Below are 25,375 nucleotides of genomic sequence, written 5' to 3' on the forward strand. Positions count from 1 at the left end.
AAATGAGTCAGCTCTTCGCATCAGGTGGCTAAATTATTGTAGTTTCAGCTTCAACATCAGTCCTTCCAATGAACAACCAGGACTGATCTCCTTTAGGATGGACTGGTTGGATCTCCTTGCAGTCCAAGGGACTCTCAAGAGTCTTCTCCAACTCCACAGCTCAAAAGCATCAATTCTTCAGCGCTCAGCTTTGTTTATAGTCCAACTCTCACATCCATACGCAACTACTGAAAAAACCATAGCCTTGACTAGACAGACCTTTGTTGGCAAAGTAATGTCTCTGCTTTTTAATATGCTGTCGAGGTTGGTCATAACTTTTCTGCCAAGGAGTAAGCGTCTTTTAATTTCATGGCTGCAATCACCATCTGCAGTGATTTTGGAGCCCATAAAAAACAAAGTCAACCACTGTTTCCCCATCTATTTGCCATGAAGTGATAGGACCAGATGCCATGATCTTAGTTTTCTGAATGTTGAGCTTTAAGCCAACTTTTTCACTCTCCTCTTTCACTTTCATCAAGAGGCTCTTTAGTTCTTCTTCACTTTCTGTCATAAGGGTGGTGTCATCTGCATATCTGAGGTTATTGATATTTCTGCCTGCAATCTTGATTTCAATTGTGCTTCATCCAACCCAGCATTTCTCATGATATACTCTGCATATAAGTTAAATAAGCAGGGTGACAATATATAGCCTTGACGTACTCCTCTTCCTATTTGGAACCAGTCTGCTGTTCTATGTCCAGTTCTAACTATTGCTTCCTGACCTGCATACAGGTTTCTCAAGAGGCAGGTCAGGTGGTCTGGTATTCCCATCCCTTTCAGAATGTTCCACAGTTTATTGTGATCCACACAGTCAAAGGCTTTGGCACAGTCAATAAAGCAGAAGATGTTTTTCTGGAACTCTTGCTTTTTCGATGATCCAACAGATGTTGGCAATTTGATCTCTGGTTCCTCTTGCCTTTTCTAAATCCAGCTTGAACATCTGGAAGTTCATGGTTCATGTATTGCTGAAGCCTGGCTTGGAGAATGTTGAGCATTACTTTACTAGTGTGTGAGATGAGTGCAATTGTGTGGTAGTTTAAGCATTTTTGGGGATTGGAATGAAAACTGACCTTTTCCAGTCCTGTGGCCACTGCTGAGTTTTCCAAATTTGCTGGCATATTGAATGCAGCACTTTCACAGCAGCATCTTTTAGGATTTGAAATAGCTCAACTGGAATTCCATCACCTCCACTAGCTTTGTTCATAGTCATGCTTCCTAAGGTCCACTTGATTTCACATTCCAGGATGTCTGGCTCTAGGACAGTGATCACACCATCGTGATTATCTGGGTGGTGAAGATCTTTTTTGTACAGTTCTTCTGTGTATTCTTGCCACCTCTTCTTAATATCTTCTGCTTCTGGTAGTTCCATACCATTTCTGTCCTTTATTGAGCTCATCTTTGCATGAAATGTTCCCTTGGTACCTCTGATTTTCTTGAAGAGAGCTCTAGTCTTTCCCATTCTATTGTTTTCCTCTATTTATTTGCACTGACCGCTGAGGAAGGCTTTCTTATCTCTCCTTGCTATTCTTTGGAACTCTGCATTCAGATGGGTATATGTTTCCTTTTCTCCTTTGCTTTTCACTTCTCTTTTCACAGTTATTTGTAAGGCCTCCTCAGACAGCCATTTTGCTTTTTTGCATTTCTTTTTCTTGGGGGTGGTCTTGATCCCTGTCTCCTGGACAATATCATGAACCTCCATCCATAGTTCATCAGGCACTCTGTATATCAGATCTAGGCAGAGTCTTAGCAGTATCTCAAAAGGGACAAGTTAAAATTGGGTTATATAAAAAGTAATGGGACCTATGTATTTTGGGAAATTCAATAAGACACTCTTAATTTACATTGGCAATAAGAATATATGAAACTTCTACTTTTCTACAAGTTCATAAAATAAGGAAGAAATCTGGTTTTATTTTGCTTCATATGGTACCCAGTTCTAATAGCATTTCTTAAAAAATCTACTTTTCCCCACAGATTTGAAAAGCCACCTTTCAGTTCAGTTCAGCTCAGTTGTGTCCAACTCTTTGAGACCCCATGGACTGCAGCATTCCAGGCCTCCCTGTCCATCACCAACTCCCAGAGCTTACTTAAACTCATGTCCATTGAGTCAGTGATGCCAACTAACCATCTCATCCTCTGTCGTCCCCTTCTCCTCCTGACTTCAATCTTTCCCAGCATCAGGGTCTTTTCAAATGAGTCAGTTCTTCGCATCAGGTGGCCAAAGTACTGGAGTTTCAGCTTCAACATCAGTCCTTCCAATGAATATTCAGGACTGATTTCCTTTAGGATGGACTGGTTGGATTTCCTTGCAGTCCAAGGGACTCTCAAGACTCTTCTCCAACACCACCGTTGAAAAGCATCAGTTCTTTGGTGCTCAGCTTTCTTTATAGTCCAACTCTCATATCCATACATGACTACTGGAAAAATCATAGCCTTGACTAGATGGACCTTTGTCAGCAAAGTAATATCTCTGCTTCTTAATATGCTGTCTAGGTTGGTCATAACTTTTCTTCCAAGGAGCAAACGTCTTTTAATTTCATGGCTGCAGTCACCATCTGCAGTGATTTTGGAGCTGAAGAAAATAAAGTCTGTCACTGTTCCCATTGTTTCCCCATCTATTTGCCATGAAATGATGGGACCGGATGCCATGATCTTAGTTTTCTGAATGTTGCATTTTAAGCCAACTTTTTCACTCTCCTCTTTCACTTTCATCAAGAGGCTCTTTAGTTCTTCTTTGCTTTATGCTATACGGGTGGTGTCATCTGCATATCTGAGGTTATTGATATTTCTCCTGGCAATCTTGATTCCAGCTTGTGCTTCATCCAGTACAGCATTTCTCATGATGTACTCTGCATATAAGTTAAATAAGCAGGGTGACAATATATAGCCTTGACGTACTCCTTTCCCGATCTGGAACCAGTCTGTTGTTCCATGTTCAGCTGTAACTGTTGTTTCCTGACCTGCATACAGATTTCTCAGGAGGCAGATCAGGTGGTCTGGTATTACCATTCACTAATTATTTCATGTATTTGGATCTATTTCTGGACTCTGTTATATTCTATATGTTCATGTGTACTACCAAGCTATTTCAATCACTGCAGCTTTAAAATATGTTTAAGATTCTAGTGTGGCTCTTTCATCCTCTTTCTTTTCAAAACTTTCCCAGCCACTTTTTTCAAGTTTATTTCCACATAAACCTTAGAATCAGCGTAAGTATCCCAAATACACAAGTGGTATTTTAAACTGGACTATATTAAACTTACTGATTAACTTAAGGATTCCGATAACTTTCGACTATTGATGCTCTCTATTCAAAACAAGGTATGACTTTATGTTCTGAAATATGCTTGGAAGTTTAAATTGTATTTGGAATTTACCTGTGTTTTCCTCTCCACAGACAGGTTTCTTTATTTCAGACCTGTCCCTCATGTAACCCAACTCTGGTTTTACTCCCATTTCTACACAACCTTGTCGATCTGTCTGGCCTCAAAATTCCTATCGTAGACACATCCTCTGTACTATGTGAATTCTGATTCTGACATGTTGTCTCCAGGTTCCTGTTTCAAAACTGCCTAACACTGAGAAGAAGGACCATCTCGAATAAGCTTTTAGTTTTTAGCTATTAAAAGTACTTTGCTGGAAAGGCAAGAGAAGCACTATTAAAAATGCTTCTATATGGGTAAGATAATCAGATTTTTTTTAATATTTGGTTATAATATGTAATAATAGCCTAGGAAAATATGGTACTATTCTGAGGTTTCATTTCTTAAAAAATACTTTGACTCTTCTATAATACACAATATGTTTTTCAGAGATGAAATAATTCACAATAGTTTCCAGAGTTATCCTTTGCTATTTTCTTATTAGAAAGCCTGGGGAAAAAAAATGGTTATTCTGTTTTCTGGAAGCCCAAATGTTATTAACAGTTTTAGTTGTAATTTTCTGGACACTCTCCAAAATGATGCACAATTCTCCAAATATTATACTTTGGAAACTTAAAAATTAGCTTTGTAAGTAAGGATTAAAATACATTTTTAAATAAAATGATAATCAGAGGAGGAAATACTCACCTTTTGCCATTTAAGTTCTTGTGTCTCCATCATAATTTTACCAATTTGCTCTTCATACTGAGTTTCTGCTTCCTAAGTCAAAAAGAAGAAAAATGCTAGTAAATGAGGACTTGAAAATTTCCAGTTTTGATTCTAAAGAGAAAGAGATCTAAAGAGATAAAAAAATGACATACTCCCACTATTACGACAAGAAAAAAAAAGTTAGAAATTTTGCAAGTTAAATAGTTAAATCCATCAGAGAACTGAGGTCCCGTATCAACCAAGTAATCCAAAATCCGGATTGAGACAGGTGACTGCAGGGAGAAAAGAACCATGGCATTTGCTTACCTGGGACATAAGCCACTGAGTACTGATAAGAAAACTCAGCTACAAGTCCTTAATACATTTCTAAAGGCAGAGCATGGGCTGGTGTAAGACGATGAATCTCCTGATGGCTCGAGAAGTAAGGAGGTTAATGCTTTCTGACAGGTTTTTCTTCCGTGAAACCCACCAGGTGCTTACAGAGAAGGAAGGAAAGAATCTGAGAAAACTTTCCCCCTGTGGTACTGGTTGGAGAGGAGAAGAGCAGTCACAAGCCATCTTCCCTAAATCTCCTACAGACCAAAAACTTAATCTGCAGGGGAAAGGACAATCAAAAGCACATCTAAGGACACTAGTGGAAAACCTCTGTAGCTAGGAAAAGGATCAGCTGACAACACTAAAAACTCACTTAGACAAGACTATCTTTCTTATCTCCTCGAAAGAACAAAACCCTCATCTACGGCGGGAAAGGCAATAAAAACTGTAGCATAAGAGCAGTTGTGGAAACCCACTGAAGCTGAGAGAAGGCTAGAAAAATAAAATAACAGTTCTATCACTAGGGCAGGGGAAGGAATACATGCGAGGCCTACCATTAAATACTGAAGAGGGATCAGAATTCTAGTGAAGGCTTCACCTTGAAAATCAGGTTCACCAAAGACTGAGGGCTTAATAGAAACATCAGAAAATGCTCCTATTCCCTACCTGACACCACCACCCAACTCATTAGGGTCAAGTTAGAAACAGTGAGATATAGCTGGAAGAGCTGTAAAGACAGACCCGCTCTGGGAAGCAGCACAAACAGACCCAAAATCAAGGGAGGAAGTCTATAGTCAACCAGGAAACAATTATTTAGAAAAACTCTGATTTTGTTTAAAATATTGTAATACTCTTGAATTTGTCCACACAATAAACACAAGTATCACTAGAGAAATCTGAAGCTTCTATTGGAAACTTTGACAGGTAGACTTGCAAGGGGACTGGTTGAGTGTTAAAGGACTGTCACCACACACACACTCGTCACACACACACACACACACACACACTCACACACAGCTCTTCAGCAAAGACTGAGAGGTTTTCTTGTTTGTTTTGCTTCCAGGTATTTTAGGCTATCTCTGTCAGACAAAGCACTAGATGATCACTAAGCTAAGAACATGACACACATGACAAAAACTGAAGACTTAAAATTATTTCAGAAAAGTCAGTAAACAAACAATGACAAAAACAAGCAGCAACCTGTAGAGAAGGAGGAATCTTATTTCCAGAGTTGTTACATACTCAAAATGCCCATCTCCATTTCTCAACAAAAAATTACAAGGCATCCAGGTAAACAGAAGAGTGATTAATACACAGGAAAAAAACAAACAAACAATTTAATAGTAACTGTTCCTGAGCAAATGCAGACAATGGACCTAGACAGACTTTAAATCAATAATTTTAAATATCTGCAGAATGCTAAAAGAAACCATGTACAGAAGTTCTATAGCCATTAAAAAGTTAAGGCAATGCTACAAATAAGTTTATGCTCATAAATGTGACAACTTACAGAGACAGACCAATTATTCCAAAACAACAAACTACCAAACCTCAACTAAGGAGATAAACAAAATCTTCAACAGCTCAGTAACCATAAATTAAAAAGAAATTTCTTTCTTAGGAAACAGCTTTTCTTTAAGTGTGAACATTTAGGCTATGCCATGCATATTAGAAATATTTATTTTTGATACTCTGTACTTAATCAAACCAAGAAACCCTCTGAAAGAGTGATTAATATTGTATTAGACAATAAGAAAAACTGAATTGGGCCATTTCGTAGGAGGTGGATTATGAGTTTGAAAAGGAGAATAAAAGTACCCAGTTTCAGTTTTGGCTACTTAGACAAGAGCATGCTATATATACTATGTCCCTAAATCTGTTCAGGGTCAAGAATTGAAGAGGCCTGACCAACACACAGTCCATCGTGTAAAACTACAGCCTGAAGCAAGTACTTTAAAAAAAGCATGTCACTTTCTAAAGGTTATAAAGAGTAAATAAACCAGCAAATTACTCCTCTTTTATTGTTTTTGTAAAAACAATAAAATCCTTGTAGTCCTAAGGCAGCTAATAAAAGATAAACACTTTAAGGTTTAGTTTTTAAAACCTTTTTTAAGGTTCTATATTCTTGGATATTTTATTGAAGTTACATATGGGATTGCCTTACCAAATTTATCATATTTTTTCTCATTGACAATTTAATAAGAATTTTTATTAATGATTTTTGAAAATTGCCTGAAGAATGAATAAAAGTGAAAAGTTCAAATAAAATGTAAATAATAATTTTTAATAAAAAGCAAGAAGTTATATCAAAATCCTAACATAGCAGGAGTATATTATAATGTTATCTTTCAGCAATGTGGATAACACTCATTTTTCCAGTTTTCCATGTAGTTCAAGATACAGAGTCTATAAATCATTATAATTGCAAAAGGGTTATGACAGCACAACTAATTTTATAGGGAACTGAATGCTGCTTAATGTTATTTACCATGTTGCATGCATGTTCAGTTGGTCAGTTGTATATGACTTTTTTGACCCCATGGACTGTAGCCCACCAGGCTCCTCTGTCCATGGGAATATCCCGGCAAGGATTAAACCATTAATTACCCAGTTTCCTTCCTACTAATTTCCTTAGCAAATCATTGTTTTGTTTTGGTTTTTTGGCTGCACCCCACCAAAAAGTCAAATGACCCAAAAATGAAGGAAAAAAAGAGGCAACAAAAACAGATCTACAGGTCCCTATATTCGAGTTTATAGATATTGTTGTTATTCAGTCACTAAGTCGTGTCCAATTCTTTGCAACCCCATATACTGCATCATGCCAGGCTTCCCTGTCCTTCACTATCTCCCAGAGTTTGCTCAAACTCACACCTATTGAGTCAGTGACTCAATATCCAACCATCTTATCCTTTGTCGCTCCCTTCTCCTGCCCTCAATCTTTCCCAGCATCAGGGTCTTTTCCAATGAGTCAGCTCTTCCCATCAGGTGGTATTGGAGTTTTAGTCCAATGAATATTCAGAGGATTTCCTTTAGGACTGACTGGTTTGATCTCCTGGCTGTCCAAGTAACTCTCAAGAGTCTTCTCCAGCACCAAAGTTTGAAAGCATCAATTCTTGCCTTCTTTATGGTCAAACTCTCACATCCATACATGACTACTGGAAAAACCATAGCTTTAGCTATACGGACCTTTGTCGGCAAAGTGATGTCTCTGCTTTTTAATATGTTATCTAGATTTATCACAGCTTTCCTTCCAAGGAGCAAGCGTCTTTTAATTTCATGGCTGCAGTCACCCTCTGCAGTGATTTGATTTTGGAGCCCAAGAAGATAAAATTTGTTACTGTTTCCACTTTTTCCCCATCTATTTTCCATGAAGTGGTAGGGCTGGATTCCATGATCTTAGTACTTTGAACGCTGAGTTTAAGCCAGCTTTTTCACTCTCTTCTTTCACTCTTACAAGGAGCTCTTTAGTTCCTCTTTGCTTTATTCCATTAGAGTGATATCATCTGCATATCTGAGGTTACTGATATTTCTCCCAGTAATCTTGATTCCAGCTTGTGCTTCATCCAGCCCGGCAGTTCACATGATGTACTCTGCATATAAGTTAAATAAGCAGGGTGACAATATACAGCCTTGATGTACTCCTTCCCCAATTTGGAACCAGTCCATTATTCCATGTCTGATTCTAACTATTGCTTCTTGACCTGCATACAGGTTTCTCAGGAGACAGGTAAGGTGGTCTGGTACTCCCATTTCTTTAAGAATTTTCCACAGTTTGTTGTTGATTCACACAGTCAAAGACTTTAGCATAGTCAATGAAACAGAAGTAGATGTTTTTCTGGAATTCACTTGCTTTTTCTGTGATCCAACGGATGTTGGCAACTTGATCTTTTTCCTCACCTTTCCTAAATCCAGCTTGTACATCTAGATGTGCTCAGTTCACATACTGCTGAAGCCTACCTTGAAGGATTTTGAGCATTAGCTTGCTAGCACATGAAATGAGCACAACTGTGTGGTAGTTTGAACATTCTTTGGCTCTGTCTTTCTTTGGGATTGGAATGAAAACTGACCTCTTCCAGTCCTGTGGCCACTGCTGAGTTTTCCAAATTTGCTGGCATATTGAGTGTAGCACTTTCACAGCATCATCTTTTAGGATTTGAAAAAGCTCAGCTCGAATTCAATCACTTACACTAGCTTTGTTCATAATAATGCTACCTGAAGCCCACTTGACTTCACATTCCAGGATGTTTGGTTCTAGATGAGTGACCACACCATCAGAGTTTGTGGTTTAGTTGCTAAGTCATATCTGACTCTTTGTGACCCCATGGATTGTAGCCCACCAGGCTCCTCTGTCCATGGGATTCTCCAGGCAAGAATACTGGAGTGGGTTGCCATTTCCTTCTCCAGGGAATCTTCCTGACCCAGGGACTGAACCCATGTCTCCTGCATGCAGGGAGATTCTTTACCACCTGAGCCACCAGTAAAGCTTATCTGGGTCATTAAGACCTTTTTTGTATAGTTCTTCTGTGTCTTCTGCCACCACTTCTTAATATCTTCTGCTTCTCTTAGGTCCTTGCTGTTTCTGTCCTTTACTGTGCCTATCTGTGTATGCAATGTTCCCTTGGTATCTCCAATTTTCTTGAAGAGATCTCTAGTCTTTCCCATTCTATTGTTTTTCCCCATTACTTTGCATTGTTCACTTAAGGTTTTCTTATCCCTCCTTGGTATTCTCTGGACCTCTGCATTCAGTTGGGTATATCTTTCCCTTTCTCCCCTCCCTTTCATTTCTCTTCTTTTTTCAGCTATTCGTAAGGCCTCCTCAGACAACCATTTTGCCTTCTCACATTTCTTTTTCTTGGGGGTGGTTCTGGTCACTGCTTCCTAAACAATATTACAAACCTTCAGGCATTCTGTCTACCAGATCTAATCCCTTGATTCATCACCTCTACTGTATAATCATAGGGGATTTGATTTAAGTCATACCTGAATGGCCTAGTGGTTTTCCCTACTTTCTTCAATTTAAGCGTGAATTTTTAAATAAGAAACTCATGATCTGAGCCACAGTCAGCTCCCGATCTTGTTTTTGCTGACTCTGTAGAGTTTCTCCATCTTCGGCTGCAAAGAATATAATCAATCAGATTTAAATACTGACCCTCTGGTAATGTCCATGTGTAGAGTCGTCTCTTGTGTTGTTGGAAGAGGGTGTTTGCTATGACCAATGTGTTCTCCTGGCAAAACTCAGCCTTTGTGCTGGTTCATTTTGTATTCCAAGGCCAAACTTGCCTGTTATTCCAGATATCTCTTGACTTCCTACTTGTGTATTCCAATCCCCTATGATGAAAAGGGTATCTTTTTTTAGTGTTAGTTCTACAAAGTCTTGTAGGTCTTCACAGAACCGTTCAACTTCAGCTTCTTTGGCCTTAGTGGTTGGGGCATAGACTTGGATTACTGTGATGTTGAATTGTTTGCCTTGGAAATGAACAGAGATCATTCTGTTGGTTTTGAGATAGCACCCAAGTACTGCATTTCAGACTCTTCTGTTGACTATAAGGGCTACTCCAATCCTTCTAAGGGATTCTTGCCCACATTAGTAGATATAATGGCCATCTGAATTAAAATCACCCATTGCTGTCCATTTTAGTTCACTGATTCCTAAAATGTCAATGTTCACTCACACTATCTCCTGCTTCACCATATCCAATTTATCTTGATTCATGAACCTAACTATTCTAGGTTCCTACGCAATACTGTTCTTTATAGCCTCAGATTTTACTTTCACCACCAGACACATCGACAGCTGAGTGTCATTTCCACTTTGGCCCAGACTCTTCATTCTTTCTGCAGCTACTTCTCCGCTCTTCCCCAGTGGCATATTGGACACCTACCAACTTGGGGGCTCATATTCTGGAGTCATATCTTTTTGCTTTTTCTTACTGTTCATAGATATATATACTATATATAGATCTAGACTTTAAATATATGAAATTATATGCAAGAAACTATATGACAATATCAATTTCAGCAGAGGAATGAAAATTATAAAAGAAGAACCAATGAAAATATTAGGACTGAAAATATAAGAAGGAAAATTAAGAACTCAATAGATTGACCTAATCAGCAAACTACATAAACTGAAAATTCATTAACTGAAAGGAAGGGGAAAAAATAACCAGACTGAAATATGTACAGAAAAAGAAAAAGGAGAAGAAAAATGCAGACAAAAAAATAATAATAATTATACAGAAGATGTGAACAAGATTGACAAAGTTGACCAAATTCACAGTCATTCTATATTGCACCCAAGAAATACAGCATACATATTATATATTTTTCAAGTTCATCTCTGTTGGCCTATTCACCAAACTTGATTATATGCTGGACTAGAGAACAAAGCTCCACAAATATTAAGTGACTGAAATTATGTAAAGTTTATAATCTGACATAAAATTATCCAAAATATCATTTTTTAAAGTTAATAAAAAGTAAAATGAAACTCTCAAATATTTGTAGAAGTAGTAGTACACATCTAAATAATGCATGGGTCAAAGAATAAATTACAATGAAAATTAGAAAGTAATCTGAAATGAATGATAGTAAAGATGTAGATAATATAGTTAATGACTCTACATAAAATTGTGGGATCCAACTAAAGGCATGCTAAGAGAAAAGTTTAGAGTCTTAAATGCCGTACATTAGAAAAGGAAAAAACGTGAAAACTAATCAACTAAATACCATCTCTAGAAGTTCAAGACAAAAAGAATAACAAATTAAACAAAGTAAGGAAATAATAAAGATAAGAATGGATAGTAATAAAACACAAAACAACTTGCAACAGAGAGAATCAAAGGGGAAAATGAATTCCTTGAAAAGAACAACATAACTGATAAACCCTGAAAAAGACTGGTCCGAAATTCCTACTCATTCACAACATCTCTGCATCAGTTACTTCTTCTATGAAGCTTTCCTCACTCCCCTTAGTAAAATTAGACATTTCCTTGTCCAGACTCACAGTATCTTCTGCAGTCCTTATTTATTACATGGTATTATATTCTCTAAATCCTGGAATAAGTGTTCAGGAAATATTAAATGAATGATCAAATATAGTTTTGCTTGCTTACTATCTCTTTAAAATTAAAAAAAAAAGAATCATATTGATTTGCACTATAATATTTCTTGAACTTTCAGTTTCAATGTCTAAATTTCCTTTTACAAACTTTTTATTTTGAAATTATTTTAGACTTACAGAAGACTTATAAAGATAGTAGAGTTCATATATACCCTTACCCAGCTTCCCTAACATTAAAATCTTACATAAGTAGGGTACATTTATCAAAGTTAAGAAAATAACATTGTTACAATATTATTGATTAGACTAAAAGGTTTCTTCACATTTCACTAGTTTTTCCACCAATATCTGTATCAGGATATAATATGGGACACCATGTTACAGTTAATCATGTCTCCTCAGACTCCTCCAATCTGTAATAATTTCTCTCTTGTATTTTATGACCTTGTTCTGACAAACATTGATGAGATATCCTGTAGAATTTTCCACATATGGTGTTTGTCTGATATTTTTTCATGATTAGGTTTCAAGAAGAATACCACAGCAGTAAAGTTCCCTTCTCATCACATCATAACATGAGTACCTGATGTTCACATGAATTACTGAACCACATCAATTCTTTCTGGGGATCTTAAACTTAACCACTTAGTTAAAGTGGCATTTGCCAAGTTTCTCCACAGTAAACTATTTTTCCCTTTATATTTCCTATCTGTTAAAACTTAATCCACAATCAAGGCGAGGGAAATTAAGCTTCACTTCCTAGAGAAAAGAATATCAAGCAATTTGTAAACATGTGTAAAACCACCACAGTAACTTACTAAACAATTTGGGAAAGGTACTGCAACTATTCTATTTCTCGTTAAAGTTCCATCCACTAATTTTAGCATTCATCAGGGGATCCTGCCTGCAGTAATTATTACTGTGATGCTTTAAGGGTGGTTTCTTTAAGGGAAACCTTCTTTAAGGGAAGGTTTCCTTCCTCCTACATTTATTAATTGGAATAAAAGATTTGCCCCATCTCCCTCATTTATTTATTTTATCATTCACTTATGTTAGTAGAGTATAATGGATATTTATTTTATTCTTTGGGTTACAATCCAATACTATCATCATTTATTTTGTTGCTCAAATTCTTCCAGCTATGTTCATGGGAATTCTTCCAGGCTGGTTTCTGTACCCTTCTGACATGCTGTTTTAAGTACCTTCTTAAAGTACCTTCCAGCACTACAAGATATCCAACTCTAGAATAAGCCAGTTCTTCAAGGGGTCCTGGTTCCTCTATTAGATAATGACATTTAGAACCAAAAAGTGAGCACTTATAGATGGTTCCTGCTATGGGAGTGTTGCTACCTCTATGTCCTCTCAGCATAGCCAGAAAATCTATGTATATAGTCTAACCAATGTGTATACATGTCTGTATTTCTGTATCTGTTTATACTAAATGAGTTCATACTGATATCTTCAACTTTAATCCCACACCACAGAATTCATTCTAGCCTCCCCCAACACATACTTATTTGTAATTTCTTCCTTCAACAGAAGAAAAAAATTCTACCCAGCTCTATAACTTGCTTAATTTGTTCAACCCTAGCATAGCTATAAGTAGTCTCAGTATTACACCCATGAAAAATAAATCTGTCAACCAGAGAGTGTTTAATGCAAACATTTAAGCATTTTTGTCTTCAGCCTTACAGTATCAACTCAACATGACAGAGGATGAGATGGTTAGATGGCATCACCGACTTGATGGACATGAGTTTGAGCAAGGTCCAGGAGTTGGTGATGGACAGGGAAGCCTGGCGTGCTGCAGTCCTTGGGTCACAAAGGGTCGGACATGACTGAGCAACTGAACTGATCAACTTAAAGTACAGTCTCTAAAGTTCTTAAATCAGCTTCTTCTCCCACCCATGTCTTTCACTGAAGTAATGATGAAACTGTTACATATATTTTCACAGTCTGCATTCCATCCTGAAATTCTCCCCACACTCTGGCTGAATTTTTATAAAGGTTGCATATAGTATAGTTCACTGTGGTGTACAGTTTTATGGATTTTGACAGAAGTGTGGAGAAGTGTTTCTACCATACACTGTACCATACAGAAGAGTCCATCACTCCTCAAAATTCTCTTATGCATTCCATTTATAGATAATCCCTATCCCATCCTTCAACACCTGGCAACTATTGATTTGTTTCCCATTCCCATAGTCTTGCCTCTTCCAGAATGCCATACAAATGCACTGCCTAGTATGAAGACTTACATATTACTGCTTCCACTTAGAAAAACTCGTTCAGTACTCATGATGTCATTTTTGAGGCTGTTTTGAGGGGAACAGGATTCTTTTAAGCACTTTAAAGTATCATGCCACTATCTCCTGGACTGAACAATTATTATCAAGAAGTCCACTATTAATAGTATTATTGTTCTTTTGAAAATAGTGAATCTTTTCCCACTTCTGACTGCTTTTAAGATTTCCCATTTGTGCTTTTTATTATTATTACTGAATGAAAGATTCTTCAAATCCTACAATGCTTCACAATTCTCCAAAGTTTCACATACATGATTTTGCATTGTTTTTTTTCAGTCGCAAAGTCATGTCCAACTCTTTGTCACCCCATGGACTGCAGCATTCCAGGCTTCTTTGTCCTTCACAATCTCCCGGAGTTTGCCCAAATTCACGCCCATCAGGTTGGTGATGCTGCCCAACCATCTCATCCTCTGCCGCCCCTTCTCCTTTTACCTTCAATCTTTCCGAGCATCAAGGTCTTTTCCAGTGAACTGGCTCTTCGCATCAGGTGGTCCAAGTATTAGAGGTTCAGCTTCAGCATCAGTCCTTCCAATGAATATTCAGGGTTGATTTCCCTTAGGACTGACTGATTTGATCTCCTTGCAGTCCAAGGGACTCTCAAGAGTCTTCTCCAACACCACAGTTCAAAAGCATCGATTCTTCAGTGCTCAGCTTACTTTATGGTCCAACTCTCACATCTGTACATGACTACTAGAAAAACCATAGCTTTGACTAGATGGACCTTTGTTGGCAAAGTGATGGCTCTGCTTTTTTAACACACTGTCTAGGTTTGTCATGGCTTTCCTTCCAAGGAGCAAGCGTCTTTTTCACATAACCTCATAGTAACCCTTTTTTTCACCTACCCCTGTATGTCCCTCCTCCTCCCTTTCCTATCCCTACTAGTAACCACTAGTTTGTTCTTTTTATCTATGAGTCAACTTTTCTGTTTTATTCACTAGTCTGTTGGGCTTCCCTCATAGCTCAGTTGATAAAGAATCTGCCTACAATGCAGGAGACCCTGGTTCGATTCCTGGGTCGGGAAGATCCCCTGGAGAACGGATAGGCTACCCACTCCAGTATTCTTGGGCTTCCCCTGTGGCTCAGCTGGTAAAGAATCTGCCTGCAATGTGGGAGACCTGGGTTCAATCCCTGGGTTGGGAAGATCCCCTGGAGAAGGAAAGGCTACCCACTCCAGTATTCTGGCCTGGAGAATTCCATGGACTATACAGTCCATGGGGTCACAAAGAGTCAGACACAACTAAGCGACCTTCACACACACACACACACACTAGTCTGTTGTAACTTTTAAATTCCACATTTAAGTGGCGTCATATGGTATTTGACTTTCTCTAACTTATTTCATTTTGCATAATGCCTTCCAAGTTCATCTATGTTGCTGCAAATGGCAAAATTTCATTTTTTATGGATTAGTAGTATTCCATTGTGGTATTGTAGTAGTATTCCAATGCAGGAGACCTGGGTTCAATCCCTTAGTTGTGAAGATACCCTGGAGAAGGAAATGGCTACCCACTCCAGTATTCTTGCCTGGAGAATTACATGAACAAAGGAGCCTGGTGGGCTACATTTGATGGGGTCGCAAAGAGTCAGACACGACTAAACAACTAACATTTTCACTTTTAGTATTCCATTGTACATGTATGGACGAATGAATGGATGGATGGATATATGTGTGTGTGTGTGTATACACCATAACTTCTTTATCCATTCATCTGCTGATGGACATTTAGATTGCTTCCATATCCTGGCAACTAAATAACGCTTCTCTGAACATCGGAGTACATGCATCTGTTTGAATTAGCATTTGAGCTCTTTCAAATATATACCCAGGAGTGCGACAGCTGGGTCATACGGCAGTCCTATTTTTAGTTCTTCAAGAAATCTCCATACTGTTATCCATAGTGGCTACATCAAATTTACATTCCCACCAACAGTGCATGAGGGTTCCCTTTTTTCCACATCCTTGCCAGCATTTGTTATTTTTGTTCTATTTGATGACAGCCATTCTGATGGGTATGAATCAGTGTGGTTTTGATTTGCATTTCCCTAATGATTAGCAATGTTGAGCTTCTTTTCATGTGCCTGTTGGCCATCTGCATATCCTCCTTAGAAAAACATCTACTCAGTTCGCCTGCCTATTTTTAAACAGGTTGTTTGCTTTTCCGATGTTGAGTTATACGAGCTGTTTATACATTTTGGATATTAACCCTTTATTGGTCATATCACTTGCAAATATCTTCTCCTTTACAGCAATGGTTAAAGGAACTTCTCTAGGAGAAAAAAGAAGAGGCCACAACTGGAAACAAGAAAATTAGGAAATGAAAAAGCTCATTGGTAAAGGGAAAGAAACAGTAAAGGCAGGAAATCATCCACATACAAAGTTAGTAGGGTGCTGAAAGACAAAAATAGCAAATTATTTATATCCACAATAAGCATTTAAGGGATACACAAAATGATTAGATGCAAAATATGCTATCAACAACAGCAATAATTAGGGGAGTAGAGTATAAATGTAGGGTTTTAAAAATGCATTTGAAATTAAGAGATGAGTAAATTAAAACAATCAAAAAAAAAAAAAAAAAGAATATATACACATTGCTATACAAAAGCTTCATAGTAAACCACAAACCAAAAATCTGTAATAGATATACACAAGAAAAAGAAATGCAAACATAACTCTAAAGATAGTCATCAAATCACAACAGAATAAAGAGGAAGAAAGGCTTATAAACTAAATCCAAAACAATTAACAAAATGTCAATAAGAACATATATAATGATAATTACCTTAAATGTAATGAGCTAAATGTTCCAACCAAAAGACATAGAGTGGCTAAATGGATACAGAAACACAACCCATATATATACTGTCTATAAAAGACTCACTTCAGATCTAAAGACACACATATAAACTCAAAGTGAGGGGATGGAAAAAGGTATTGCATGCAAATGGAAACCTAAAGAAAGCCAGAGAAGCAAGACTTATATGAGACAAAATAGATTTTAAAATAAAGAGTAAGACCATCAGAAGAGACAAAGAATGATACTACACAGATCAAGAGATCAAAGAAGATATAACAATTATAAATATATATGCACCTAATGTAGGAACACCTCAATATATAAGACAAATATTATCAGACATAAAAAAAGAAATCAACAGCAACACAATAATAGTAGGGGACTGTACTAGAAAAGATACTATTTTAAGCTAGTTTTATAAAAAGTTCTTTTCAATACTTATCCAAGGTATCTATTTTTTAAAGTGGAATTTCTTCTTTGTTTAATAGACTTTTGTTATATTGGTTGAAAGTAGCTTTATATATAGGATGAACATTGTGGTAATTAAATTTTCTTATTATGACAACAAATTTCAATATTTTAAAATCTTAAAACAGGGTTCATACAAGAAAAATGTTTCAGATTTTTTTTTTTACTCCTACTTTTACTTTATTTCCAAGAAGTCACCAAATTTTAGAGAGAATCTACCTCTCTATGTAAGTCCTAATTACTTCATCCCTAGATCATTATTACAACGATTAAGAATTTATTTTTTTCATTTCAGAATCTTACCAACTCAAATCTAACACAGAGCTGACAACTTGTTCTGCAAATTCAGACCTACAGAGTCTCAAAAATGAAATGCTTTTAAGGATTTTTGTCCAATACAAATCTCCTGCTAAAACCAAACATCTTTTACAATTAAATACTAGATATCCCCTTTCTAAAAATCTCAGGGTTATTATTTTTAAAAACAGGGATATTTTATTATTTGAAGTCAAAATACTACATATATTTATTCTGTCACTTAATCATGTTATTTGTTTAGTCATTTAATCATTTCATTAGCATCTATCAAAACTGTATTCTTCTGAAACAGCAGTTCTTTTTTTTATCAGTCACAGTATCCAACTGTAATACTATCTATGCATTCCAAGGCACTCAATGCTAGCTAGCTTGCCAAATCTGTTATTTTTTACCTTAGTTTATAACTTCTTTTCCACCTCCAGATGTTGACTAAATCTGACCTTTTCTCTTGTACTCCATTAGCGAGGTTAGATTTCTAAGTAGATTTTCTAAATAAGAAGCTATTTTGTTGTCTTTCTGTCTCCTTAAGATAAAAAAAAAAATGAACAAAACCAATTTCTCTGACTTAACATTTTAAAAAGAAACTTACCCTTCTCATACGTAATTCTTCTAATGCTTCCAGTAAACTTGTTTTGAAATCTAATAGCTGAATAGAAAACAATGTCTCTGAAGAACTTTGAAGAGAGAAGGCAGATGATGCTGACTCAGTCTTAAAATCGTTCTCCATATTAACATTTATTTCCTGTAATATAAAAAGGTTTTAACTGAAAAAAATTTATTTAGGCTTTTCAAGTAAAGCACAGTTACATAAAAATAAAACAACTTGTATCCCGTAACCCTCCAGGTTTAACACTGAATAACAGTTTTGTCATCACTGTTATTCTGATCTTGATACACAAAACACTCAGCAACAATGATCCTATTCTATTTCTCAGTGGCTGACGCTTTTTCTGTTACCTTAGTACCCTTGAGAACAAATTTTCTGCTCCTAAACACCCAAAGACTGAATTCCTAATGTTACAGACAGGGCTTGGCTCAGTACTAACCTGATCATACCAAGTCCGAGATAGATACTGTGCTTCTTAACTTTGCTTTGATATAAAGCCTTTTTAAGGACAGTGTGAATACTAATTAACAGAAATGCAATCTTTAAACCCAACAAAGTTGGGAAAGGGGGAATGTGATAACTGCCTTTTGCTAAAAACCAAGGCATTTAAACGTCTTTCTCAACCCAGAAAAAGGTATGAATCAGGCTACAAGAAGCTTTTCTTTTAAACTTTTCATTCTAATAACTGATTCACAAGTGGCTGCAAAGAAATGTACAATGAGTCCTATGCACCATTCGCTCAGCCTCTCCTAATGTTAACATTTTGTATAGTAACAGGACAATAATAAAACTGTGTATCTGACACTGGTACAACTCAGAGAGCTTATGATGATTTTACTGATTATACATATACTAGTTTGTGTATGTGTCTGCGTTTATAATTCTGTGAAAGTTTATTATACATATAGCTTCATTCAACTACCACTACAATCAAGATATAGAATTGTACCATCAACACAGGCTCCCTTGTGCAGCTTCTTTGTCTCCATACCCACCACACTGATCTTTTCTCTCTCTAATTTTATTATTTCCAGAATATTATATAAATTGAATCATATATCATGCAACCCATTGAGACTGGACTTTTTTCACTCATAATAATTACACTGAGATTCATCCACATTGTTGTGCATATCAATAGTTCGTTCCTTTCTATTGCTGAGCACTATTCCACGGTATAGACATACTATGGTTTAACCATGCACTCATTGAAAGACATCTGAGTTGTTCTCAGTTTTTGGCTCTTATGGATAAAGCTGCTATGAACATTCATGTACAAGTTTCTACATGAACAAATGTCTTCATTTCTTAGGGATAAGTGTCCAAGAGTGTAACTATTGGGCTGAATATTGAGTCAATTTTCAGTTTTAAAAGAAACTGTCAAACTATTTCCCAGAGTGGTTATGCCATTTTACACCCCACTTGGCAATGTACAAGTGTTCAGTTTCTCCAAAGCCCCACCAATATTCGGTATTATTACTACTTTTTATTTTAGCCATCCTGATAGGTATTATACTAGTAAGTGTTCTTCAGAGAAAAGAGAACTAATAGAGTACATGTATAGAAAGGTTTATTTCAAGGAATTGGTTTATGTGATTGTGGGGACTGACAAATCGAAAATTTTTAGGACAGGCCAAAAGGCTGGAGACCCAGGAAAGAGGTAATATTGCAACTCAAGTTCAAAGGCAATCTGGAAGCAGAATTCCTTCTTCCTTAGGGAACCTCAATCTTTTTTTCTTACAACCTTCAACTGATTAGATGAGGCCCATCCACATTTTAAAGGGTAATTTGCTTTACTCGAAGTCTACTGATTTAAATGTTGATCTCATCTAAAAATTATCTTCATAGATACAGACGTCTGACCAAGTATCTGGGTACTGTGACATAGCCGACTTGACAAAAAAATTAACCATCACAACTGTGTATGTAAGGAACTTTCTAAAAGGGAAACTTCCATTCTTAAAAATAATGGGCTATGTTATTTGGACTAACAGTCCAACTAAAAACAATTAACAATTCCAAATAAAATATTTTTAAAATCTTAAAAGTATCAAAGACCTAGCCAGTGGGATTGACTGATGGATTGCATGTGAGGTGAGACAAAGAGAAGAGTCAAGGATAATTTTGAAGTTTCTGGCCTGAGCACCACCTGGGTGGATTGAACAGTGGAGGGAAGACTGCAGGCTGGAGCATTTGGGGAGGCAGGGCTGGGAAGTTCAGGAGCTCGGTTTTGGATATGGATTTTGGATGTCCAAATGGAGCAGACATCAAGGTAAGTGGATATGTGCTCTGGAGCTGAGGAGTGGTTCCACAACTTGTGGTAATGTATCAAGAGATATCAGTAAGAAGAGAGCAATGGGAACATATTTTATCTTCAAGTTTCCCACTATTCCCTCTTAACAGAAATGAAGTATTCCATTCCCTTTCAGTTTTCCATTCTATTGCTAATTCATGTGTTCAGGTGAAGGCTTTTAGACAAATGGTTGTTCAGAAATAACAGTTAACACTTAAAGGACACATACTACCTGCCAGGTGGGGGTCACAGCTCAAATATAATTATAACTCAATCCTCAAAACAAATCTTTCTTGGATAGGTAAAATCATCATCCCCATTTTTGCAGGTGAAGAAACTGAGGAACAGAGAGGTTAGTAAACTTCCAGAGATTTCGCAGCTAGTAAGTGGTGAAAGTAGAACTTGAAAACGGACACACTGACTCCGGAGTCCCTGCCCCAAACACTATATTGTACTGTCTTTGCAGTGCTTGGGAACCTAATGTTCTTCCATTTTAATGAAATCAAGATATCGTAGCCCTTTCAAGTTTTCAGAGATGACTAAGATAGAGTTCTGCATTACTAAATGATGTATGATGCTGTTCATGTTTTTTTTTTTTTTTGCTGTTCATGTTTTTAAATTGCCTTTATTTTAATAAAATATCAACACTTTTATCGTCTCAAGTTCCTATTAGTCTCTATAAATCAAGGTATTTTGACTATGAATTTTATGTTGTTATAGCTTAATGACGCTCACTGATTAGGTCAATAGATTTTTTTTTTTCTCTTGGCTGTACGGCCCAGCATGCGGGATCTTAAGTTCCCCGACCAGGAATCAAACCCGCACCCCCTGCAGCTGAAGCACAGAGTCTTAAACACTGGATCTCCAGGGAAGTCCCAGGTCAATAGAATTTTAAAGTTTACCAAACCCAACTCTGTGATTATGAAGTTACTGGCAGGAGAATACAAAAAAGGAATCTAAGTTTCTTCCTGAATTTGACTTCTCTGCTCACAAATATTTTTCTGTTGTGAAACTTGTTTGAGAGAGACTGAAAAGGTGAGCAAAGGGTTGGAATCTACTTTCAGAGTGAAATGGATTTCTTGGACAATGGCCCATTATAAGGAATACTTTTCATCTGACAGCCTTACATGACACATGAATGAAAACTGCTGTTTTTAAGTGTTTTATTATGTTCAGTGAATGAAACTGTCTTATTGAATGTGCTGATGAATGTTACATGGGTATCAAATTTGGTAACAGCTTTGGTGGCCTCTGGCTTAAGAGATACAGAATTCAAACTTAAGGACTGCCAAAGCAGGGAGTCTAATAAAAAAACCAACTGTATTAAGTAGAATTCAGGAGAGTTAACTCTCAGATAAAATTAAAGCAAAAATAACCATCCTCAATACGAGAGTTACTTTGGTGCCAAGCAAATAAAGCATAAAGGATAAAAGGGAGGGGGAGAGGAACAAAGAGAAGATTAAACAGAAGTATCATCCCAAGAAGTTTTTAAAAACTTAACTTCAGATGAATTTGTTAACGAAAGTTACTTTATAGGATAGTGAAAAATATCAATCTGTGAATATGATTTTAAATATTTCCATACTGGAAGTGCCGATTAAGCAAATAAAAAGTCTCTCTCTTTATTGTAGGTATTCAAGGAATCTTCTGGATAATTTTTCAGGGAGAGTGAGTAGCACAAAAAGATAATTAGGCATGGAAAGAAGCATTGCATTATGAGAACAAGTTTAAAAAAAAACAGATAACAAGAACAGGCACACACATACCGTAGATTTCTGGCATTATCACAAACAGACTTTAAAAACAAATATGCTTAGTATGTTTAAAGAAATAAACTCAAGGTTGAAACTATTATATCTGCAAAGAATACCAGATTTTTTTTAAAGATCCCAGTATAATCTCTAGTCATGAAAAATATATAATCAACAGTTGATAACTCAATCCATATGTTTGGCAGAAGACTAGACATAGTTGAAAAGAGAATCAGTGTACTAGAAAATAAATCAGGTACAATATGGAGGATTCAGGAAGGAAATTAAAAAATGGAAAGTACAGAAGAAAGTTAAGAAAGATGAAATATAAAGTGAGAGGCTATAAAAGCATTCCCATAGGAAGAGAGAAATAGGCTATATTCTGAAGACCTAATAACTGAGAATTATCCAAAACTGAAGAAAACACCAAGCTTCAGATCAAGAATACCAATGAATCAAAAAATGCTGCATTTGATTTAATTCTGATTGAGCAACTGAAGAGAAAAGGGTCACTTTGTTTTAATCTCATGTTAAATTAGTTGTACTCAGTTCACGGCTCACCTCTTTAGTCCATGCAGAATTTTGTACTTGAATACTTTGTGCTTGTTTTCTAATTCCATTCCTTTTCCAAACCTTTACAGAGCACCTCTAATACTTTTGATATGCATCCTTAAAGCTACAGTTATCCTCTTTAATGTACATAGTATATGTATATTTAATTGAAACAAATTCTATTTTATTATAGAGGAAAAAATTATAGTTAGTCCACAATGGATTTTTAAAAATCCATATCTACAGATAGCACAGTAAAGTGTTAGAAAAATTTCAAAGGACTTAAACCATACAGATAATACCAAAACAAGGAATCAAAATATGGAAGTGAAATATTATAGGCCAGTATAGCTCATGAAAGTAGACCCACATTCTAAACAAAATAATAGCACATACTGAAGCTAACAATGGATAAAAATGATGTATGATAATAAAGTAAGTTTACCACAGAAACGTAAAATTTAACAATAGAAAATCAGTTAATGTAATTCTATATACTAAGATGTTAAAAGAAAAAAACTACACAATCACAGATTTTTTTTAAAAGCATCTAAAAATATGCAACTATTGTTTATCATATTTTTTAAAGCTCTCAGAAAACAATAAGCAAATGAGAATTTCCTTAATCAGCAGAATCTACAAAAAGGTTTCAGCAACATCATGCTTAATAGTAAAATATTGAAAGCATTCTCTTTGAGATCATGAATAAGACAAGAATTTCAATTACCACACATTTTATTAAAGGTAGTATGAGAAAGCAAGAAAAAGAAATAAAAGCTATATAGACTGAAAAGCAATTCACTGATGAAGTAACTGTGAATAAAAATAACTTTTTAAAACTACAAATGACATACTAGAACAAATAAGAGAATTAGCAAACTAGAGGGAAATAAAAATAATACACAATAACCAACTGTATTCCTGTACACTAAGAAAAAAATCTTGGGAATAAAACTTAAAATAACATTTGCAATAGCTAGAATAAATCTAACAAAACATGTTTAAGATTTTTAGGCAGAAAAATATAAAGCGTGATTAAATAATATCTATAAATGAAGACAAATACCATATTCATATACCAGAAGCCTCAAAAGTGAAAAGAAGCCAATTATCCCCAAATTGAAAAACTCAATTCAATGCAATCTCAGACAAACCCTAATAGTTCTTGCAAAACTTAGTAACATAATTTTTAAATTCATATGGAAACAGAAATGCAAATGATGAAGAATAGCCAAGATACTCTTTTAAAAAATGGGAAGACTTGTTCTTCAATTATTAAGTTTTATTATAGCACTAGAGCAATTAAGACAATGTGGCAATGTTGCAGGAAAATACAGAAAGACCTATGAAATAAAACCGGGAATCCAGACCAATGGATGTTCCTGTGTGTGTACACATATTTATATATGATATAGACAAGGAAGGATTACTTATTTTCAATAAATAGTTCTGGGATGACTACACATCTATTTCAGAAAAAAAGTGAAACTTGACCCCTGCTTCACATAATATGCAAAGATAATCCCAAGCAGATCAGAGAACCAATTTTAAAGCAAAAGTATAATCCTGTTGTGAGATACTACAGAATATACTAGTTGCTCCTGAACTGAGGAAGGATTTTTTTTAAACAAGACACCAAAAGCACTAGTAATGAAGCAAAAGACTAATCTCTTTACTACTGAAATTAAAAACTTCTGTTCACCAAAAAATATCAAAGAGAATAAAAAGATAAATCACAAACTGGAAAAAGTTATTTTTAACACATATAACCAAAAAAAAGACTAACACCAAGAATATATTTTAAATGTAGTAAGAAAAAAAATGACAGATAAACTAACAGAAAAGTATGCAAAGTATTTAAACAGGTACTTCATAAAAGACGATTTTCAAATAGCCAATATACACAGGAAAATGTGCTCAGTTTCATTGGTAATTAGGAAAATGAAAATTAAAACTCCAAGATTCCACAAACCTACTCATCAGACTAACAAAAATTTTAAAATTGGACATTACCAAATATTAGTGAAGAAGCGAAACAATGGAAACTCCCAGACACTGTCAGTGTGTAAACTAGTAAAACCACTTTGGAAAAGAGTATGGAAGTATAAAGTTAAATATATAAATCCTTTATCGGTTGTAATAGCCCCCTCAAAACCTAATGGCTTAAAATAACAACAATTAAAAAACAAAACAAGTACCTCAACATATGAGTACATTTGTTTTTGTTCAGTCCCTTAGTCATGTAGGACTCTTTACGACCCCACAGGCTGCAGCATGCCAGGCTTCCCTGTTCATCATGAACTCCTGGAGCTTGCTCAAACTCATGTCAATCAAGTCGGTGATGCCATCCAACCATCTCATCCTCTGTCATCCCCTTCTCCTCCTGACTTCAATCTTTCCCAGCATCAGGGTCTTTCCAATGAGTCGGTTCTTCACATTAGGTGGCCAAAGTATTGGAGTTTCAGCTTCAGCATCAGTCCTTCCAAAGAATATTCAGGGTTGATTTCCTTTAGGATGGACTGGTTGGATATCCTTGCAGTCCAAGGGACTCTCAAGAGTCTTCTCCAACACCACAGCTCAAAAGCATCAATTCTTCGGTGCTCAGCTTTCTTTATAGTCCAACTCTCACATCCATGCATGACCACTAGGAAAACCATAGCTTTGACTAGACGGATCTTTGACTGCAAAGTAATGTCTCTGCTTTTTAATATGCTGTCTAGGTTGGTCGTAGCTTTTCTTCCAAGGAGCAAGCATCTTTTAATTTCATGGCTGCA

The 25,375-nt window shown here is 36.1% G+C and overlaps 1 protein-coding gene across 1 annotated transcript in view; it reads right to left on the minus strand.

Moving 5' to 3' along the window:
- Window positions 1-25,375, minus strand: part of CCDC73 (coiled-coil domain containing 73) — a 151,001-nt gene that overhangs the window by 92,666 nt on the left and 32,960 nt on the right. The window contains exons 3-4 of the mRNA XM_043481470.1: window positions 17,988-18,140; window positions 4,110-4,181 (exon numbers count right to left, since the gene is read on the minus strand). Coding sequence (XP_043337405.1) covers window positions 4,110-4,181; window positions 17,988-18,125 — 210 coding nt within the window. The 5' untranslated portion in view covers window positions 18,126-18,140. The remainder of the gene's footprint in view (window positions 1-4,109; window positions 4,182-17,987; window positions 18,141-25,375) is intronic.

Source organism: Cervus canadensis, chromosome 11 (genome assembly GCF_019320065.1).
Source record: "Cervus canadensis isolate Bull #8, Minnesota chromosome 11, ASM1932006v1, whole genome shotgun sequence".
Taxonomy (NCBI): domain Eukaryota; kingdom Metazoa; phylum Chordata; class Mammalia; order Artiodactyla; family Cervidae; genus Cervus; species Cervus canadensis.